Below are 17,667 nucleotides of genomic sequence, written 5' to 3'. Positions count from 1 at the left end.
ATAACGCCATTCGCTTTACATGATTCAAAATTTCATGATTTTTGACAATTGCCAATAACAATGCCAAAATGTTTTTTCCCCCGACATGACGGTTAAAACAAGATAAAACTGTCAATTGTCGAAAGCTTTCCAACCCTGCTTAATTATGATATTTTTTACAGTGCTTAAAAATATTTTTTAAGTGCTTGAAAAGTGCTTAAAAGGTGCTTATTTTTTGTTACTAATTTGCACTACGGCAGTGGATAGTTATCAGGCATTACAAACTTAGCTGAAAAACATTGCAACAATGTAAAAAATATTGTTCTAATAGTCATTGAGTTAATGTTCCAAGCACAGGGATTCATTTGGATTAGAAATAAGTGGAAAAAGACTTCAAACCTTTACTACTAGAAACTTTAAATAAATATTGCTATTTACTGAAATCAAATACAGCTCAAATAACATCGCAATGGCAGCAATACATAGTATTTAAAACCTCCTTTAGGTCAATGAGTTAATTCAGGTTAAACCATTACTGTAGTCACAAACAGACTATTTCCTCTACAATGAGACACCCTCTTTATGTAGGTTTCATGAGATCAATCAGAGACGATTATCCCAAAACTCCGTAAGTATTGATCCTTTTTTTTTTTAAACTGGTAGTTCCAGAATTATGATTTTGTTGCAAAAATAGTCTTCAAGTGCCAAGATTGATGCCAAATTGGTAAAAATGTCACTAAGCTGAGCCGTCCTGAGAATATTCTTTAGGCATTATTTCTTCTCTGAATGACGAGATTTACTTGCAATTTTTCTTATCAAACTGATTCATTTGGAATATTTACAAAGTCGTAAAAACATTTACAAATTCCTTACAATAACTTCTAAGCAAACTTTTATTATAAGAAATAACTTTTAAATTAAAAAATAAATTTTAAACAATTTTATAAATATGTTTGATTAGGTGGATTAGATCGTATCCTGAATATTTTTCAGATGACTGTTACTGTTGTATTACTGTCTGGTGCTTTAGATGTTGAATACGTCTTTATATAATAAATACTTTTATGATTAGTTATTCAACTCAGGAAACTTTCTAATAAATCTATTTTTTTTGTGCATATTTATCTTGTGTATCTGAAATTGTCATTAAATTTCTTAAGAAAATAACATGCATAGTTAGTTGCCAACTCTACTGGATTTTCCAGTAGACTACTAGATTTTTCCAGTCTCTGCTGGTTTATTGATAAAAATTCTCCTGGTTTTTGTACATTTCAGAAAATAAAATTCTCTAAAATTGAGTAAGTTTAAAGAAGTCCTAATGAAATAGGATTTTCGCACAAATTATTGCTTGCTTGAATATCAAAATAAGTATTATATATAATAAGCTGGCCTCATTTATAAAAATTAGTTTAAAACTTTTCTGTCCTAAAATGTTCCATTTATTTTTATTCAGAACTAAATAAATTTAAAAATATTTTAACTGTCTTTGATGAATTAAATGCCTGTTACTATTCAAAATTAACAATAAATATAATAAATAAGTTCATCTAATGTCCATCCTAACTGGAAAATATCACAGTTTTTCTGTTTTGATGACTATAAAAATCCCTAAAATTCCCTATGCATGAAATATTTAGTACATTATGCAACAATTATCACGAAATTTATGTTATCTTGTAAAATCTACTGGATTTTTTTCCTATCCATGTTGGCAGCTATGGACATGTTTTGCTAATGATTTGTAACAAAGCAAACTTTGCAGGTTAAGGATTATAAAGAATGCTATTCTTCATGTAAGAGAATTATGGAAGGTGGTTATGAAGAGGGCTGGCTGGTTTGCTATACTTTAGGCCAATGTAATGAATTTGATGATGTTTCAGCAAGGTAACTCCTATCTAAGATTTTTTTATATCATATATTATAAATAAAACGTGCTAAAGCAATTATTTCATCCTTTTAAATATTGCATTTTTCAAATTATTTAAAATGTGGTAAAAATATTGTCGCCATAAAGAGATTGTTGAAACAAAGTATTTCATTGTAAATCAATAATGTTAAAATTATGTGTAAATTATGTGAAAACAAAAACTTTATGACAGATATGCATGCTTTCAATCTTTGTTATCTTTAGCGTGTTTTATAGGTTGATTTTCAATCACTTGAATAGCTTTTAAAAAAAGTCATTAAATGTGTTAAATTATATGACAAGAAACCTGTAAAACTTGCTAAAAAATTTTAAAGCCATTCACAAGAATTAAAAAAGTTGAATTGGCTTAAATGATTGGGAGTAAAATTATATAAATTTTTTTATGTTAAAACTTTTATTTGTAATGGAAAATAGTTACATTCAAATTGTATTTTTTGCAATGAAAATTCATATGAGAAAAGTTGATTGGTTCAGCCCATGCTGTCTAAGTTTTTTTATTTGTGAGGCAAACACACATATTAAAATACTTGTTTGTCAGCCAGTAGTGTCATGGTGGTTAAGGCTTCAACATTTTAAAACCAAGGACTTGATAGACAATGTTGTCAGCATTATGTATCAACCGTCTTTAGTTCCCTTGCAATCCGTGATCCATCGCTTGAAAGCTGGCAAGACTTCAAGCCACCACAGGGGATAAAAATCTGTACTTTTCAATTATAGAACAGTGCTTTAAACACTGAGACAAATCTAATATGTGCTGATGAACTGAACATGAAAGTTGAAGAATTTCAAGGCATATTTTTCTAGCTCTGTGTTACAGAACTAACCTCATGAACTTAAAGTATTGTTTATTTCTTTAAGTAAGTAATATATGGTACACCTTTTCTGTAGAGGGGACTGAAATAGTAGAGATGTCTTAAATCTTTAGTTGTACTGTGGAAAAAAATTCCAACTGCAATGATTGATTAGTATAAGTATTTCTGCAACAGTCTACTTTGAGACCAGGGGGTCATAGAGGTTGATGCAAAGCAATTTCAAGACCAACAGCCTGATTGTGGTAATGTAGTCAGCATGGCGCACAAGCCGCCTTTACTACCCAGGCAAGCTGGTACCCATTGATCTAAGGATGCTGGATGCACTTCAAACCACAACTGAGGATCAAACCCAGTCTTTTTAATTGACAGCTCAGTGTCTTAAACCAATGAACCATCGTTCCTCATTGAGAAGTATACAAAATCTCATTACTGTGAAATTTATATCTCCGGCCATCTCAAAACGCTAAAAGGTGTACAAATTTGACTAAAAAGGTTTTAAATTAAAAAATCAGTTGTGCTAAAAAGTTGCCATTTCTTGACAGAAATATCTGTACAAAGCTTACTAATTATAAATTAATGTTTTTTGAAGCCTTGATGGTCCAATCTAAATTTTGATGCCATTGAAACAACAGAAAATATTTGAACCAGGGCTCGAAAAAACTCAGAAATTTTACCTGTCCCTGAGGACGGCTTGTCCAACAATGTACCCGTCCTCCTTTGAAACTAACCCGTCGCTTCTAAATAAATAAAAATATAATTTTCTCTTATTTATTACAAACATTTATATAAATTGCACAATGAATTAGTAGTTACTAGGATTACAAATACTAGAATTACATTATACAGTAATAAAAGAAATACTAGGCTACTAATAGTAACTTAGTATTTCGTTTATGAAATAATTTATTTCTTTTACGAAATAATTTAAATGACAAAGGCAAGTTATCTGGAATGTCAATTAACAGGAAAATGGCCGTCCGCGTGGACGTCGCATTCGAGAAATCTGTTGTCCTGGGGGAATTTTTGACCACCGCGGACGGGCTGTTTTTCGAGCCCTGATTAGAACTATATAATTCTTAAATAATGCATAAATATTCTTGTCAAGAAATGGTAACCAATAAGCACTACTACAAGCTGTGTGATTTTTTTAAATGATTTTCTCAATTTTAATTATTTTTAGCCTGATTTTCATAATTTTTTGTCCATTGAAGCAGCAAATTCAAAGCTATAAGATTTTGCATATTTCTTAATGTGTTTGCTGCCAATTTCAGGCATGCATGTGATAATCACTAGAGTAGCATATGTGTTGGCAGGAAATTGGCAGCAAACATGTTAATTATAGCAATGGGCAATATTTTTGCCCCACCCTGCTGTCAAGTTTCTTAAGATAGCTAATCACCATAATTTTTAACTTTAAAAATTTTATTTCCATTGAAATTTAGATTTATTATTTTCTAATTAAATGCGTCTTACAATTTCAGCATTCTTCTCTTTGCATTTCGAAAAATAGTTAACAAAATCATTTTAGATGTGTTTATTTATTTTATTTTTAAAAATAGAAATTAAGTAATTAATTGTACATTCAAGGTTTCTTCTTTTTTCAATACATTTATTAATTTCAGAAAGTCTCTTATGTCTTTTGCTCTTGCTTACTGTGCAGAAGATTTGATTGAAACCATATTAAAAACTAAGTCAGAATTGGAATTACAGGTGAGTTTTTTTCCCCTTGATGAACGAAAAACTTAAACTTGCTTATTTTGATTGTTATTCTATGTAACGCTCTAAGCATTGTAGCTCTGAGTAAAATCTCACCTCTTTGCGCTACCTTCCTTGAACAACACATTGAAAAAACAACTTTTTAAAATTTGTTTCTCCGGTATATGGCAACTGCTGTGGCTGCTATAACCTGATTCTCTTTCATAACATTCTTACAAAGCTTCTTGAATTCTTCATAACTATGGTTTGAAGCAATTACAATTCTGAAAATTTTACCATCCTATAACGACTTTTCCAAAGAATGATTTCTTTTTAACTAAATATTATTTACTTTAATGTGCAGCCATCGCAAAGAATTCTGTCTCAGTTAAGATGAATATGATATTAAAGAAAATTAAATTTATGTTTATTAAAAGAACAGCATTCTTAAATTTGTATCTTATGTTGTATCTATTGAAATATCTTTTTTAATTTTCTTATAATCTTTCCATTTCAAGCTTCTGAAATGGTTTTTAAACCATATTATTCTGTTTCTGTATTCTGATCAATTTTCTTTAATTCCTGAATTGTTTGGGGATTCTTTATTTTTATAATTTGAGTAATAAATTGTTTGTAATCATGCTATTGGCTTCATGCAGTTCATTAGTTGAGAACTTAAGTTGAGTATTCATGCCGTGTAATTCCTTTCCAGGTTTTGCAGGAAAGAGTTAAATTTCTTGTTGGAGATCTGCCAGCACATTTTCCTTCTGCAGATTCTGAAGATGGGGTAAGTTAGTGTAGTAGTTCCCAAATTTGTTTGACCATAGAACTTTAAATAATCAACCTTCTTTCATAGGAGCCCTGACTTTATTATTAAAGTTTAGTACAGCAATTGTGAATGCATTGATTGATAATTGATAAGAGACTACTTTATTTTTGAAATATTTATTTAACAAAATGAAGATTTTTCATTTGTCATTAATAATCTTAAATGCTGTTTTATGTCTGACACTTAAATTTTCAGTCCTTTATGCTTACATTTTTAGTTAAGTCAAGTAGTGAATATAGACAAAATAAGCCAGAGATGAATTAAAAAAGTCTAAATTATGGTTTATTTGAAAATGAAAACTAAAAAGAATGGTTATAGACATCAAAAATAGTTTTAAAGAAACATATTTTTTTATTATAGAATTTAGTTATTTTATTTATGCATAACTTCAAATTATATTTTATTTTTCAAAATGGCATTTCTATCTCATTGGCATTTCACTTAAAATAATTTATTAAAGGTAACCGAAAAATTAAATAATTTATGAATTACAGGTTTAGTCTAAATATCAAAGGTTTAAAATATCATCACTTGTTATAACTCGCGGAACCTCTTTAACTCTTCTATGGAACCCTAGATTTCCACGGAACATCATTTAGAAAACGCTGAATTAGTGTGTGGAACCAAATTACTTGAAAGAATACAAAGGTTGCAATTTTATTTATTCACAAAATATAATACTTTTACTTTGTCATTCAAATTTTAAAATAAAAATGAATATAGACCTGTTACAAATGCTTGTCATTCACTTAATTTCAATTTTTTATTGTTCTTAGGAGGTAAGACAGACAGATGAAGATAGTAAAGCAGTAAATACAATACTAAAACAAAGTGGAAGGACTCTTAAAGTGCTTCATTCTACAACTCACACTGCTGCTAAAGTTGTTTTGACTTCAGTTAAAAGTGCTCAATTCTGGAAAGATGCTGTCAAGTAAAGTCACCTTTTTATTCAATTAAAATATATTATTCTCATTTATTTATTTTTTTCATTCACATATTTATTCATTTTAAGAAAATTATTGAGTAATCCAATTAATATTTCATGACAAGGCTCCCACGGGTCAAGGAATTCAATTTTAACTCTAAAAAGCAGGGAATAGTCAAAGAAAGTTGCAATTTTTTACGAAAAACCTGGAAAACTTCTTTATCATACCTGGAAAAGAACCAGTCTTAGAATTGTCAGTAACAGTAATAAGTTATTGTGATTGGAGTTAAATAATTTAAACATCTAATACAATTATTTTATAAAATTCCACTTTTTAGTGAAACTTTTCCATGACTCCATTCTCATTCTATTATATGTTTCTGCTCACAAAATCTAATATTTGGCATTACAAGTAAAAAATAATCAAAGTTTTATGATTAAAAATTGCATGGAAAAGATTAAATATGGCTCAGATTTTCATTGAAATTTACCTGATATACCTGGAAAAGTCAGGAAATTTTTTGTTCTGAAATTGTGTGATAACCCTGCATGAGATCTTTGGATACAGGAACTTTCTGATATTTTATTATTTTCCTATATTTTCTGGTATTATTAAAATTTTTGAAAAATGTCCTATTTTATGCTTTTTAATAATTATAAAATCCAACTTTAAGTCTATAAATTCGTAACAATTGAGGTCAGACATTGACAATTTGGCTTCTTAAGGGTTCATTCACACATTACTTTTTTTATTTATTTTATAACTGTTTTTGAAAAGCCAACCCAATTCTGAGTTTATGACTGACAATGTTCAACTCCGTAGCCTTGTAACTTTGAACCCAATCCAGGAAACAAGGAAACTCCTGGATCAAGCATCAGGTCAAGCTAGTTTTTGTGGTGAACTTTTTAATGTAACTAACCCGCATTTGCGTTACATGGAGAGGAAAAGCTCCCAAGATTAGCCTGACCGCCAGGGGATTCATAATCCATGATCTACCATGCAGTATAATTTAAGTCAACACTGTGGTGCGAGCCAGGAACAGAATTCAGATCAACCAGCCACAGCTTTGATTCAAACCTTGGTCAACTCATTAGAAGGCAAATGCCCTCTCCCCAGAGCCACCAGGGCATACATATTACTTTTTATCTAATGTTATGCTAACAAAATTAAAGTTTCTTCAGTAAGTTTTACTATCTAAGTCATATTTATATTAATGCTGTGCCCACCACTTTTTAAAATCATATTTAGTCTGAAAACATTCTGTAAACCAGTATATCTATAATTAGAACGAAAAAGGTCTTAAAATTAAAATTTATACATGTGATAGTTAATTAAGTTACTTTAATATTTAAACTGTTTCAATTCACTTATGGAACTTTTCAACGAGACTCCCCACCAGCTCACAAGGCCCAAACGACGAAAGTGGTGCAAGGCACATTTTTGGAACATAATATCATCCGAAAAATGACCACCATACTAGTAAAGTAGGCAATCTGACATTTGGCACTATTTTTGCTTATTGGTGTTATGTTATGACAAATAGCACTGATCTGACTAGCAGTCAATATGAATAGAATCATTGCAGACCGGCAATGTTAGTAAAAAACGGCAAACATTTATGTTTATTTCCACTCTTACTCTTCACTGATTTGCATTTTTTCTCAACACTTTAAAAACTTCATCACGAACCTTATATGACATTCTAAACTTTACAGTTTGTTTATTTTATCCTTTAAGACTATTTGTTGCATAATCACTTTTGTTAATTCAAAATTTAAATGTGTTGTTTAAATTTGTTTTTCTTGTTTATGATATATTTTGTTGTTTGAAATATTCGATCTAATTTTGCATTCATTTTTATTATTTTGGTGATGGCCTCTTTTAATACAATTTTCTTGTTACAATAGATTAAAAAAATTGTTATAAAGGAAAAAAAAAAGAACAATTCTATAGATTCTGACAGAAAAATGATAAAACTTGGGATATAAATAGGTTAATATATATTTTCTGCAAATGATTCAATTATGAGAAATAACATTCTTTCTTCTTTAGTCATTCTTATAAAATTATTACAAATTTCAGTATTGAAAGTAATATGTTTTCATAACTGCTTTTTTATAGTTGCAAATAATTTTTTCTCTTATATGTGTTTTTCTTAGTAAATAATTTTTCTATAATTAGGGCACTACTGAGGTTTAAATTTGCATATTAATCGAGTTGCCACAGCACCGGGAAAATACAGGGAATTAAAATGTTATAAAATACTGGGAAAATGCCAGGAATTTTTCTTTTTGAAAAAAAAAACCAATGTCTTTAAATATTGGCAAAAATAAAGAGTGTAATCATAGTTCGCATTACAAAAGTAGATACGTCAGCCGTCCAACTACGGAAGCTCATCAATCATTCATTTCGTTTTCTCCTTTCTGTTCACCGTTCTCCCTTCCCTCTCTTCTAGGTAGTACCTCTTTTTGTGTTTTACTTTCTCCCTAAGGATGACATTGCGCATGCATCTGTATTCCAATACACCTCCTCATAAGGTGCATGAAATTTCTCAATGTATGTTCGGGTGACAGAACTAAAATGAATTTTCTGTAGCAAGAAACAGGAATTGCAATATTCAATCTTTTCCAACACACCAGTGTGTTAATTTGAAGTTATTTTGTTGTAAAAATGAGCTATTAGAGAAATATTTTCACAGATGCTTACAGATACTCATATTGCAAGAAAGGGTATGTTGGTGTCTTGCCTAATTTGTTATGGGTTAGCTAGAGTTTTTAAGACTTCAAAAATCATTAATTAATAAAAAAATTTTAGTATGTTTTGATGAAGCCTTAAATCATAATTCATGAAAATGTCAAATGGATCTTGTTGTAAGGTATTAATGTGATTCAACTAATAGAGTTTTTACAAAATATTTTAATGCAGTATTTTTAAGGCGTGCTTCTGCTCAAAAATGTTTTGCAAAATTTTTAGAAAGTTGTGTTTGAATTAGACTTGCAGTTATTTTTGTAAATTAGCATGAAAGGACTGAATGTCAATTTAAAATTTCTTAAACATGTAAAAGAAGAACTTTTGTCTGAAAATGATTGTCAAATATTAGATCTGTGCACTTGTGGATTACATGTAATCCATGGTGCATTGTAGTATGAGCAATATTGTTGCTCTGTATTTTATTGCACCAGAGTTTTTAATTTTTTTTAGTAGTCTAGAGTTGTTAAGTTATAAATATTTTCATTCTCTTAATTTGTGTTGTGCATTTTTCAGGCCTTGCTCTATTCTAGATATTATAATGTATTAATTTTCCGATAATACAATAAATATTCTTTTACCATGATATTTTTATTCTTTTCCATAATATTCTTTTACCATAGTGTATTTTATTCTTTTACCGTAGTATATTTGTATCAAATATTGTTGAATTGTTACTGCCCTTTGTTTTATCCAGTGATTAGAACTAAGGGAGTATTGTTATTTTAAAAACAATACATTAACACTGTGGATTTTAGTTACGCCTAATATACAGGGAAAACTTTTTTCGCACCCTAGTTAATGTTTTTCGTTTAAACAAGACTTTCTCACGAATCCGTGTTCTTTTTTTCTTTTCTTATAATATAAATTTTTTCCTGCATGTCATAAGGCATTAGTTATAGTTTAAATTTGCATTTTCATTTTTTTTATTATTCTTCAAGCTTATCTATAACCTCTCATACTTTTTCTTCTTTTTACTATCACTGTAAAAAAGTAAATAAATTTCACAACTGCTTAATTCCTCTTAAGATTCTTATCACAACCATCTTTACTTCTTTCGCTGCTTTTTAATTCTGTGGAGGGTGCTTTTTCTTCAAACAAATTGTGGTAAGTTTTTGTTCTTTACAAACATATGGTCTTTCCTCATATTCAGTGTGATAAACGATTCATTTAGTTTATATTTTAAAGATATTTACCATTTTTCATAAATTTATTTTATATGGTTACTTGTATGATGCACTATTTAAAATGTGATATCTGTTTGGCCAGTAGACATTATGTTTACACTCAAAAATTTACGACAAAGAATGTATACTTCAATATAAAATTGACGATCATATTGAAATGTTTGAATTGGTTTTATAATAGTTGGTCTCTAACCAAATTGCGTAAATTAAGGGTTCGGCAAAAGTTTAGGGTAAAGAACTTTAATGCTTGAAGATTAATCCACACATTACAAGCACAACAAATGAAGAAGTTGCCTACAGTACAATTGTCTTCACCTCTAGTGGAGAGTATCAGTTCTTGACTTTGTCTGTTGTGTCAGAGAGCGCTAGATGTTATGGGAAAAGAGAAACTTAGGTGGTCCGGATTATTTAGCACAGCAAACAGCACTCAAAATATGATTTTTGTTATCAAACTAGGACTCTTTGTTTGAAGACACTAATCTGCATTGGGCTATGATGGATATCTGTACATGTCTACATGTTTATCAGTCCATGTATGGAAATATTAGATACAATTGATTAATTTTTATTCTTCAAAACAAAACTTTTTTTTTTAAATTTTAATTAATTTTTTAATAGGTAAATTTTTATAGTCAAAATTTCTTTTAAATTTTTAGACAAAGCCAAGTATTTTATTGTGGTCTTATGGCCATCTTAATATTTGAAATAACATCTCCAAATCATAACATAAATTTTGAACGAATTTTTCTTTTAAAGCCAAATATTATTTGACCTTTATTTGTATAATTTTATCATCAAAATCTTTGAGAATAAATTTACTGCTGAAATTTGAAACAGCATTAAATTTCGATTTAGTTGAGAGAGATTTGTTAATCCATTTCTTTTTCTTCTTGTTAATTTTTCTTGATGCTTTTTTAAACCAAAATATTTTTCAAAGACTTTTCTCACAAGTTTCTTTACCGACTATTTATTATTCATTTTTAATAAACATTATTTTAATAATCGTGCAGCATGTTAAAAAGTTGCATTGTATTAATGTTTATCAACAAGGACTTAAAAATAGGTTTCAAGCTCATGCAAATTGTTTTCTTAATAATTTATGTGAGGAAATAAATTGTTTAAGAAAAAAACTGATCCAACTAATTTGTTATGTAATAACATAATATTTCAAAACATGATTCTTAGTTGTATGATTTTCAATACCAAACCCACATTATTTAGATTTATTTATTTCTAATATTAAGTTTTATAAAGAAACACTAATTAAAAAAATTGCTACAATGATTGATAAGTTTGTAACTCATATATTTTTAAGCAAGTGCTCATAGTTAATATTATTATAAATGCCAAAAATTGTAAAGCAGTTCCATTTCAAAATTTTTTCTGTATTTGGCTTATTGAAATATTAAAAAAAGAAACATAAGTACAATGTATTTTTTATTTTGTTTTCTTTTTTGATATTTTTTTGTTTTTTTTTGTTGATATTTTTTTTAATATATTTTTTAAAATATTTTATTTGTTATAGTTTTAAAAGAGGCCATCTTCATCTCATAATTTTTTCTTTATCCGTTTAAATCGTCACGCTGATTCATCGAGATTTTTTTTAATTATTAATTTTAGCTGGGTTCAACCACCTGGTCTATTATGGGGTAGTTCACCTGATGTTAAGGAAGATGGCAATGCTGCTCTTACAAAGCAAGGTGTTTGTGCTTTTTACAGTGGTCTTATTGAGAACTCACACATTAGTTTGGTAAGTATTAAAAGAACAACGTATCCTCCATATTAAATATAAAAATTATTTTATCAGTTGTAAATACATACTTAAAAATTTATAGCCTAATAAAGCGTATTTATTAAGAATCCTGATTTACAAGAATCCAAATGTAATATGGAATTTACATAAAACTGTTGAAGCGCTCAAAAAGTCATAAAATTTTTACATTTTATTATGGGCAATTTAATCTCTAATACATGCCCGAACGAAAATTGTAATATATGACATTATACCTCCTCAAAACTTTTATTTCTAGCATAAATCAGAATCATGGCAGAATAATCATTGGAATGAAATTGTATCAGAAGCATAAATAAGCATCGATTGAGTACATGTAGTGCAATATTATTTACAAAGAAGTGTCAATTATCATATGTATTAAGTTTTCTTGGGAAGAGAATAACTTTCAACATACGTTCTTTCTTTTGTAATGTTTAATTATGCAATAATGTTTATGTTCAAATGCAGCTGATGGATTCAAGTTTGATGATCTAGCAGCTGTTGAGGTCAACTTTTTTTAATTAAAAATCTTCAGATAGCATTGTTTTATAAATTTTAATTATGTAGTTTGATTTATTAACATTCAGATCTTGTCAAATATATTTCCCCCTCATTTTTAGTATTTCCTCCATCTAGCATCTTCAAAATTTTTTTCAAAATTAGAGAAGTTCCTTCATCTGTATTCAGATTAAATATTTATATGCCAGGGGTTACAGTTTTCAAGCCTTCGGCATAACTTGAATGTTGCAGAATTTTATTTTCATGAAACTCCTTGTGTATATAAATCTTACTTTTCATTGTGCCAGAAAATAATTTCTATCAATCGCAAGTTTTGCTAGATTTTGCATCCAGTACAGTACTGTGCATTTATTGATTCATCAATCGTTCTCAATACAAATATCATAGCTTTTGTTATTCTAATAATTTACATGAATCAATTTTATTTATTTACTATAAGTAGGAGAAGGTTGGACAGAACCAGGTTCTTAAGTTTTCTTTTTTCCTGAGATGCTTAATTAAATTTCCTTATATTTTTGTCTTAATAATAAATTAGCCTTTAAGTTCCAAAAGTACATATAATTTAATGTAAAACAGGGTAAATAATTTTAAAGGGTAAATTAACTATTTACTATCAGATGGTGGAGTCCTACAGTGGGCTGACCGTGAAGACATAGTTTTCAGTAGAACACCGAAGTCTAGCATCACTGACTGCGGTCAGTAAGGGGGTAAGTGACCACTTTAATCAGCCTACGTAGGAACTGAGGGTGTGCGGTATCAGTGCTTGTTAGAATATTCTATTGTAAAGTGCTCGACTTCCAGCACAGGTCGTCAGGCTACCAAAGCAGAGGAGCCATCCCCTCCACAGAGGATCAAAATTGTGATGGCATGTCTTTGGATCATCCTCAGGAATTTTTTTCAGACCGTCGCCAATAACCCATTGTGCAGCCCTAGTGCGACATAAATAAAAATATCTACTTACCTATCAGATGGTGGACTTACTTAAAATAAATTGTCAAGATATTAGAAACTATAAAGTAAAAGCAGAAGTGTAGAAGTCAATCAAAACTTTTCAAAAATTTATAGTTGACAATCAAATAGAAAATATTGTCTTTCTTTCATATCGAAATGACATGGCAACTATCTGTAACTAACTTCATATGATTTCTGATTAATATCAGCACTAATCTTAAAAAGGCTAGGTTTCGGCTATGTTTAACTCCATAACTCTAATTTCTTAATTCAACTTCTTTAGAAAAAAATTCTTTGTTTGTGTTATTACTTTTGTCAACTGTATTTTTATATAAGTACCGATGTTATGGTTATAATTCAAATACTGTATGCCTAAATTATTTGATTTCATGGATGCTAAGGTAAATTTTACTGAAATGGTAATATCTTTAAAATTGAACACTTTAATCAAGTCTTTTGGAAGCTATATTTCGTTTTTATCTAAATAGTGTTTGTTAAAGTTAAGAATTCTAAAATTTTTAATTTTCTTGGTGTATATGATGTCGAAATTAAAAAAGAAAAGCAAAAGAAAAAGTGTTTTGCTGCTGAGCTTTAAATTCTACTTTGGATACTTAGACTGTTATATTGTGTACATCTTTAACGAGGTATCCTCATTGAAGAATCTTAACTTGAAACTATATTTAATTATCCAACAATAAAACACATAATATGTATAACAGAATGACAAGCTAACAATTGGGTAAGAGAAGAATATCAGCAAACATCAGTTATTGAAGTCCCTATGTACTCTTTGGATTGGGAGGAAGTGCCATGGTTCTACAGTTAAAGACTGTCGTCATTGATTTGTTAATGATCAAAGCTTAACCCTGTCCAGCCCCCCGACAGGGGGCATTTGAAGAATACTGTAGGCTCTAAGTGCAATCACGTGCCTCTCAGTAGAAAAAGAGGATTCAAAAGGGTAGGCTTGATGGCGATCCATAGCAACACCAGAAAGCCTCAAAAAATTTAGTGACATCCTAAAATTAACAATAGTAGTTACTCAGAAAATAGAATTTAGGAGTTTGAGTGTTGAAACACTCAAACTATTGATTTGTTAATGATGGCGGAAAGTGACAGCTGACATCACAACAAAGACAAAGATGGGTATTGCTTAGTAATCCATCTTTACTTAGTAATAAAAAATGTTGCTTTAGAATATTCTGGTCATACAGGATTTTTTTAAATGTAAATTTGCATTAAAAACTAAGGTTATTTCACTTTCCCTGTTAATTAATTAATAGAATTTAATTTACTGGCCTGCAATTTAGTATAAATTAATTCTAAAAACTATCACTTCAATCATTTTTTATGAACTTGCTTATATATTTTTATTTAAGTTGAAATTTTTTACAGTTGCATCATCACCAATAAATTTTGTATTCATTTCAGATTGAGGCCAATTATGAGCGATATGCAGGACCAGATTTGCATCAACAGTTAGAAATTTCTTCTTCTATTTTAAGAGCTTCATTGATTCAGGATGCATTGAAGAATGAATCATCCGCATCTTCCATAGAAAATTCTGGTATGGAATAATTTTTTGAACCCATTAAGTTCCAATTTTAAAAAATAACTTTTTCCAAAATTGTGCATAAGTGGCTGATTTTTCTTTTTTAAGTACCTCATAAGGATACATTTTTCTAATTTTAGTTTTACTCGATGTTGCAAAAGCTTACTTGCCGGAAGATATGACGTATGCACTCTCGGTTCTCTTGAGTCTTAAAAAGGTAAGATTAAATTAAACTCGTATTTGAGAAGAATATTTGACGATAATTAAATACAATGGAACTCCTATCATTGAACTCCTGATCTTTTGACACCTCTTTCCAATAAGTATTAAAATATTCCCAAAACATGTTTCATCATTATTACAGCTTGATGTTGCCCGAATACTGTTGCTACTTCGATATTATGCAACTAAGCAAAGTATATTTTATTCAATTACACTTCTGACGAATTCAAATTTTTTTACATTTAGTATTTTCAATAAAGCATATTTTTCCTATTGCACTGTGTGAAACTGTATTTTTAAATACCTAGTTAAAATAAAAATAGTTGTTTACAATTTCAATTTATGCAGGGAGCCATTTGAAATTCAAATCTGCCCTTTTCACTCTTAAAAGGCCTCAGCTATAGTTATAATAAAATGGTGTTTGGTATGTTAAAATGGCTGTGTGCTACATGACGAGCATTCTTTACGTGCTTTTGTGTGCTACATGACGAGCTTTCTGACGGAGCCCTGGAAGAAAATGGATTAGTTTATGTTCCTTCTAAAAAATGCTTCAAGATAGAAATAAATAAATTAATTACATATATCCATACAGTATCCATACAGTAATTACAGTATCATACCCAGGCCCACACAGTTGTAAATTTTTTGGAGAAAAAAAATTATGTTTTAGCAAAAGTATTGACAAATGATTTTTTTTGCACTATACAGTGGTGGGTAAAAATGTGGACATTTTTTGAAAGTTTCATGTTTTTCAACTTTGTGTGCTTGTAGAATATATTAATTTTCACTTAAATACAAACGTTTATATATCAAATTGAAGGTAATATTAATGTAGAGTTTAAAAATAAAAACAGAATTACAATATCTGTATTACAAAAAAAGCTATGCAACTAATAGTAAGATCTATCTTAGATTTGCATTTTTTTAAAGTGATACAATCAATACTTAGTAGGATAACCCTTAATTTTTAAGACAGCATCACTGCGTCTTTTCATCGAGTGAACTAATGTTTGGAGTTCATCTTTCGTAATCACATGGTGCCAAGAATCAATTATAGCTTCAATAAGTTGTCTTTTATTGGATGGACGTTTTTTTCGTACAGGAATTTTCAAACGTCGCCTTAAATTTTCAATTTGATTGAGATCAGGGCTGTTTCCTGGCTATGGTAATATATCTATGCCTTTATTTTGAAACCATACTTTGCATACTTTTGCTGTGTGGCATGGAGCTGATTCCTGCAGAAAAAATAAATGGTGCGTTTTTGGGGAAAAGATACCTGGTGGAAGGTATCAATTTTAATTTCAGGACAGTTTCGATGTATTTTTTGGCATTCAGGATGCCATCAATCACTTGAATGCGGCCCACATCATCTGCAGACATACATGCCCAAATCATGACATTTGTTGGGTTTTTTGAAGTTGCTTCAATGCAATCAGGATGAAGTACTTCACCTACTCTACGTCTCACATATTTTCTACCATCACTACCAAAGAGCGATATTTTACTCTCATCGCTCCAGATTACTAGCTTCCATTGATTTTCTGACCATTTAATGTGTTCTTTTGCCCACTTAACTCGTTTTTCGCGTTGCTTTTGATTTAAATATGGTTTTTTCCTTGGAATTCTAGCTTGTAGTCCAAATCCTGATAACCTTCTTCTTATTGTTCTTGAACTTACTGCAATACCCGTTGCATTCATTTCACATCTAATGGCATCTGATGAAACTTTTCCATCTTGAAGGCATAGCTGTTTAATTTTTCTATCAGCATTAGCATTTGTGCATTTTTTTCGGCCTGATTTGGCATCCTAAATGCCAAAAAATACATCGAAACTGTCCTGTAATCAAAATTAATACCTTCCATCAAGGATCTCTTCCCCAACAACGCACCATTTATTTTTCAGCAGGATTCAGCTCCATGCCACACAGCAAAAGTATGCAAAGCATGGTTTCAAAATAAAGGCATAGATATATTACCATGGCCAGGAACAGCCCTTATCTCAATCCAATTGAAAATTTGTGGCGATGTTTGAAAATTCTTGTAAGAAAAAAACGTCCATCCAATAAAAGACAATTTATTGAAGCTGTAATTGATTCTTGGTACCATGTGATTACGAAAGGTGAGCTCTAAACACTTGTTCACTCGATGAAAAGATGCTGTGAAGCTGTCTTAAAAAATAAGGGTTATCCTACTAAGTATTGATTGTGTAAGTATCACTTTAAAAAAAATGCAAAGTTATATGCGTTTANATTCCTGATCTAACAAGAGAGAATAGCTATTCAGTATATTTTATTCATTATATAAATTATTATTTTTTTAAATTTAATTTCTTTTAAAAAAGAAAAGAAAATTATAGATGTAGCTATTCAGTATATTTTATTCATTATATAAATTATTATTTTTTTAAATTTAATTTCTTTTAAAAAAGAAAAGAAAATTATAGATGTAGCTATTCAGTATATTTTATTCATTATATAAATTATTATTTTTTTAAATTTAATTTCTTTTAAAAAAGAAAAGAAAATTATAGATGTAGCTATTCAGTATATT

The 17,667-nt window shown here is 29.5% G+C and overlaps 1 protein-coding gene across 1 annotated transcript in view; it reads left to right on the top strand.

The window, feature by feature from the left end:
- The window catches only part of LOC107437007 (NBAS subunit of NRZ tethering complex), a 105,102-nt gene that overhangs the window by 56,035 nt on the left and 31,400 nt on the right, over positions 1-17,667 (top strand). Inside the window, exons 35-41 of the mRNA XM_071185728.1 lie at positions 1,742-1,863; positions 4,341-4,428; positions 5,126-5,200; positions 6,019-6,173; positions 11,724-11,853; positions 14,776-14,911; positions 15,037-15,113. Of these exons, the coding sequence (XP_071041829.1) occupies positions 1,742-1,863; positions 4,341-4,428; positions 5,126-5,200; positions 6,019-6,173; positions 11,724-11,853; positions 14,776-14,911; positions 15,037-15,113 (783 nt within the window). The remainder of the gene's footprint in view (positions 1-1,741; positions 1,864-4,340; positions 4,429-5,125; positions 5,201-6,018; positions 6,174-11,723; positions 11,854-14,775; positions 14,912-15,036; positions 15,114-17,667) is intronic.

Source organism: Parasteatoda tepidariorum, chromosome 9 (genome assembly GCF_043381705.1).
Source record: "Parasteatoda tepidariorum isolate YZ-2023 chromosome 9, CAS_Ptep_4.0, whole genome shotgun sequence".
In the NCBI taxonomy this organism is placed as follows: domain Eukaryota; kingdom Metazoa; phylum Arthropoda; class Arachnida; order Araneae; family Theridiidae; genus Parasteatoda; species Parasteatoda tepidariorum.
Note: the sequence above shows the minus strand (reverse complement) of the source record. Positions and strands in the feature narration are given on the sequence as shown.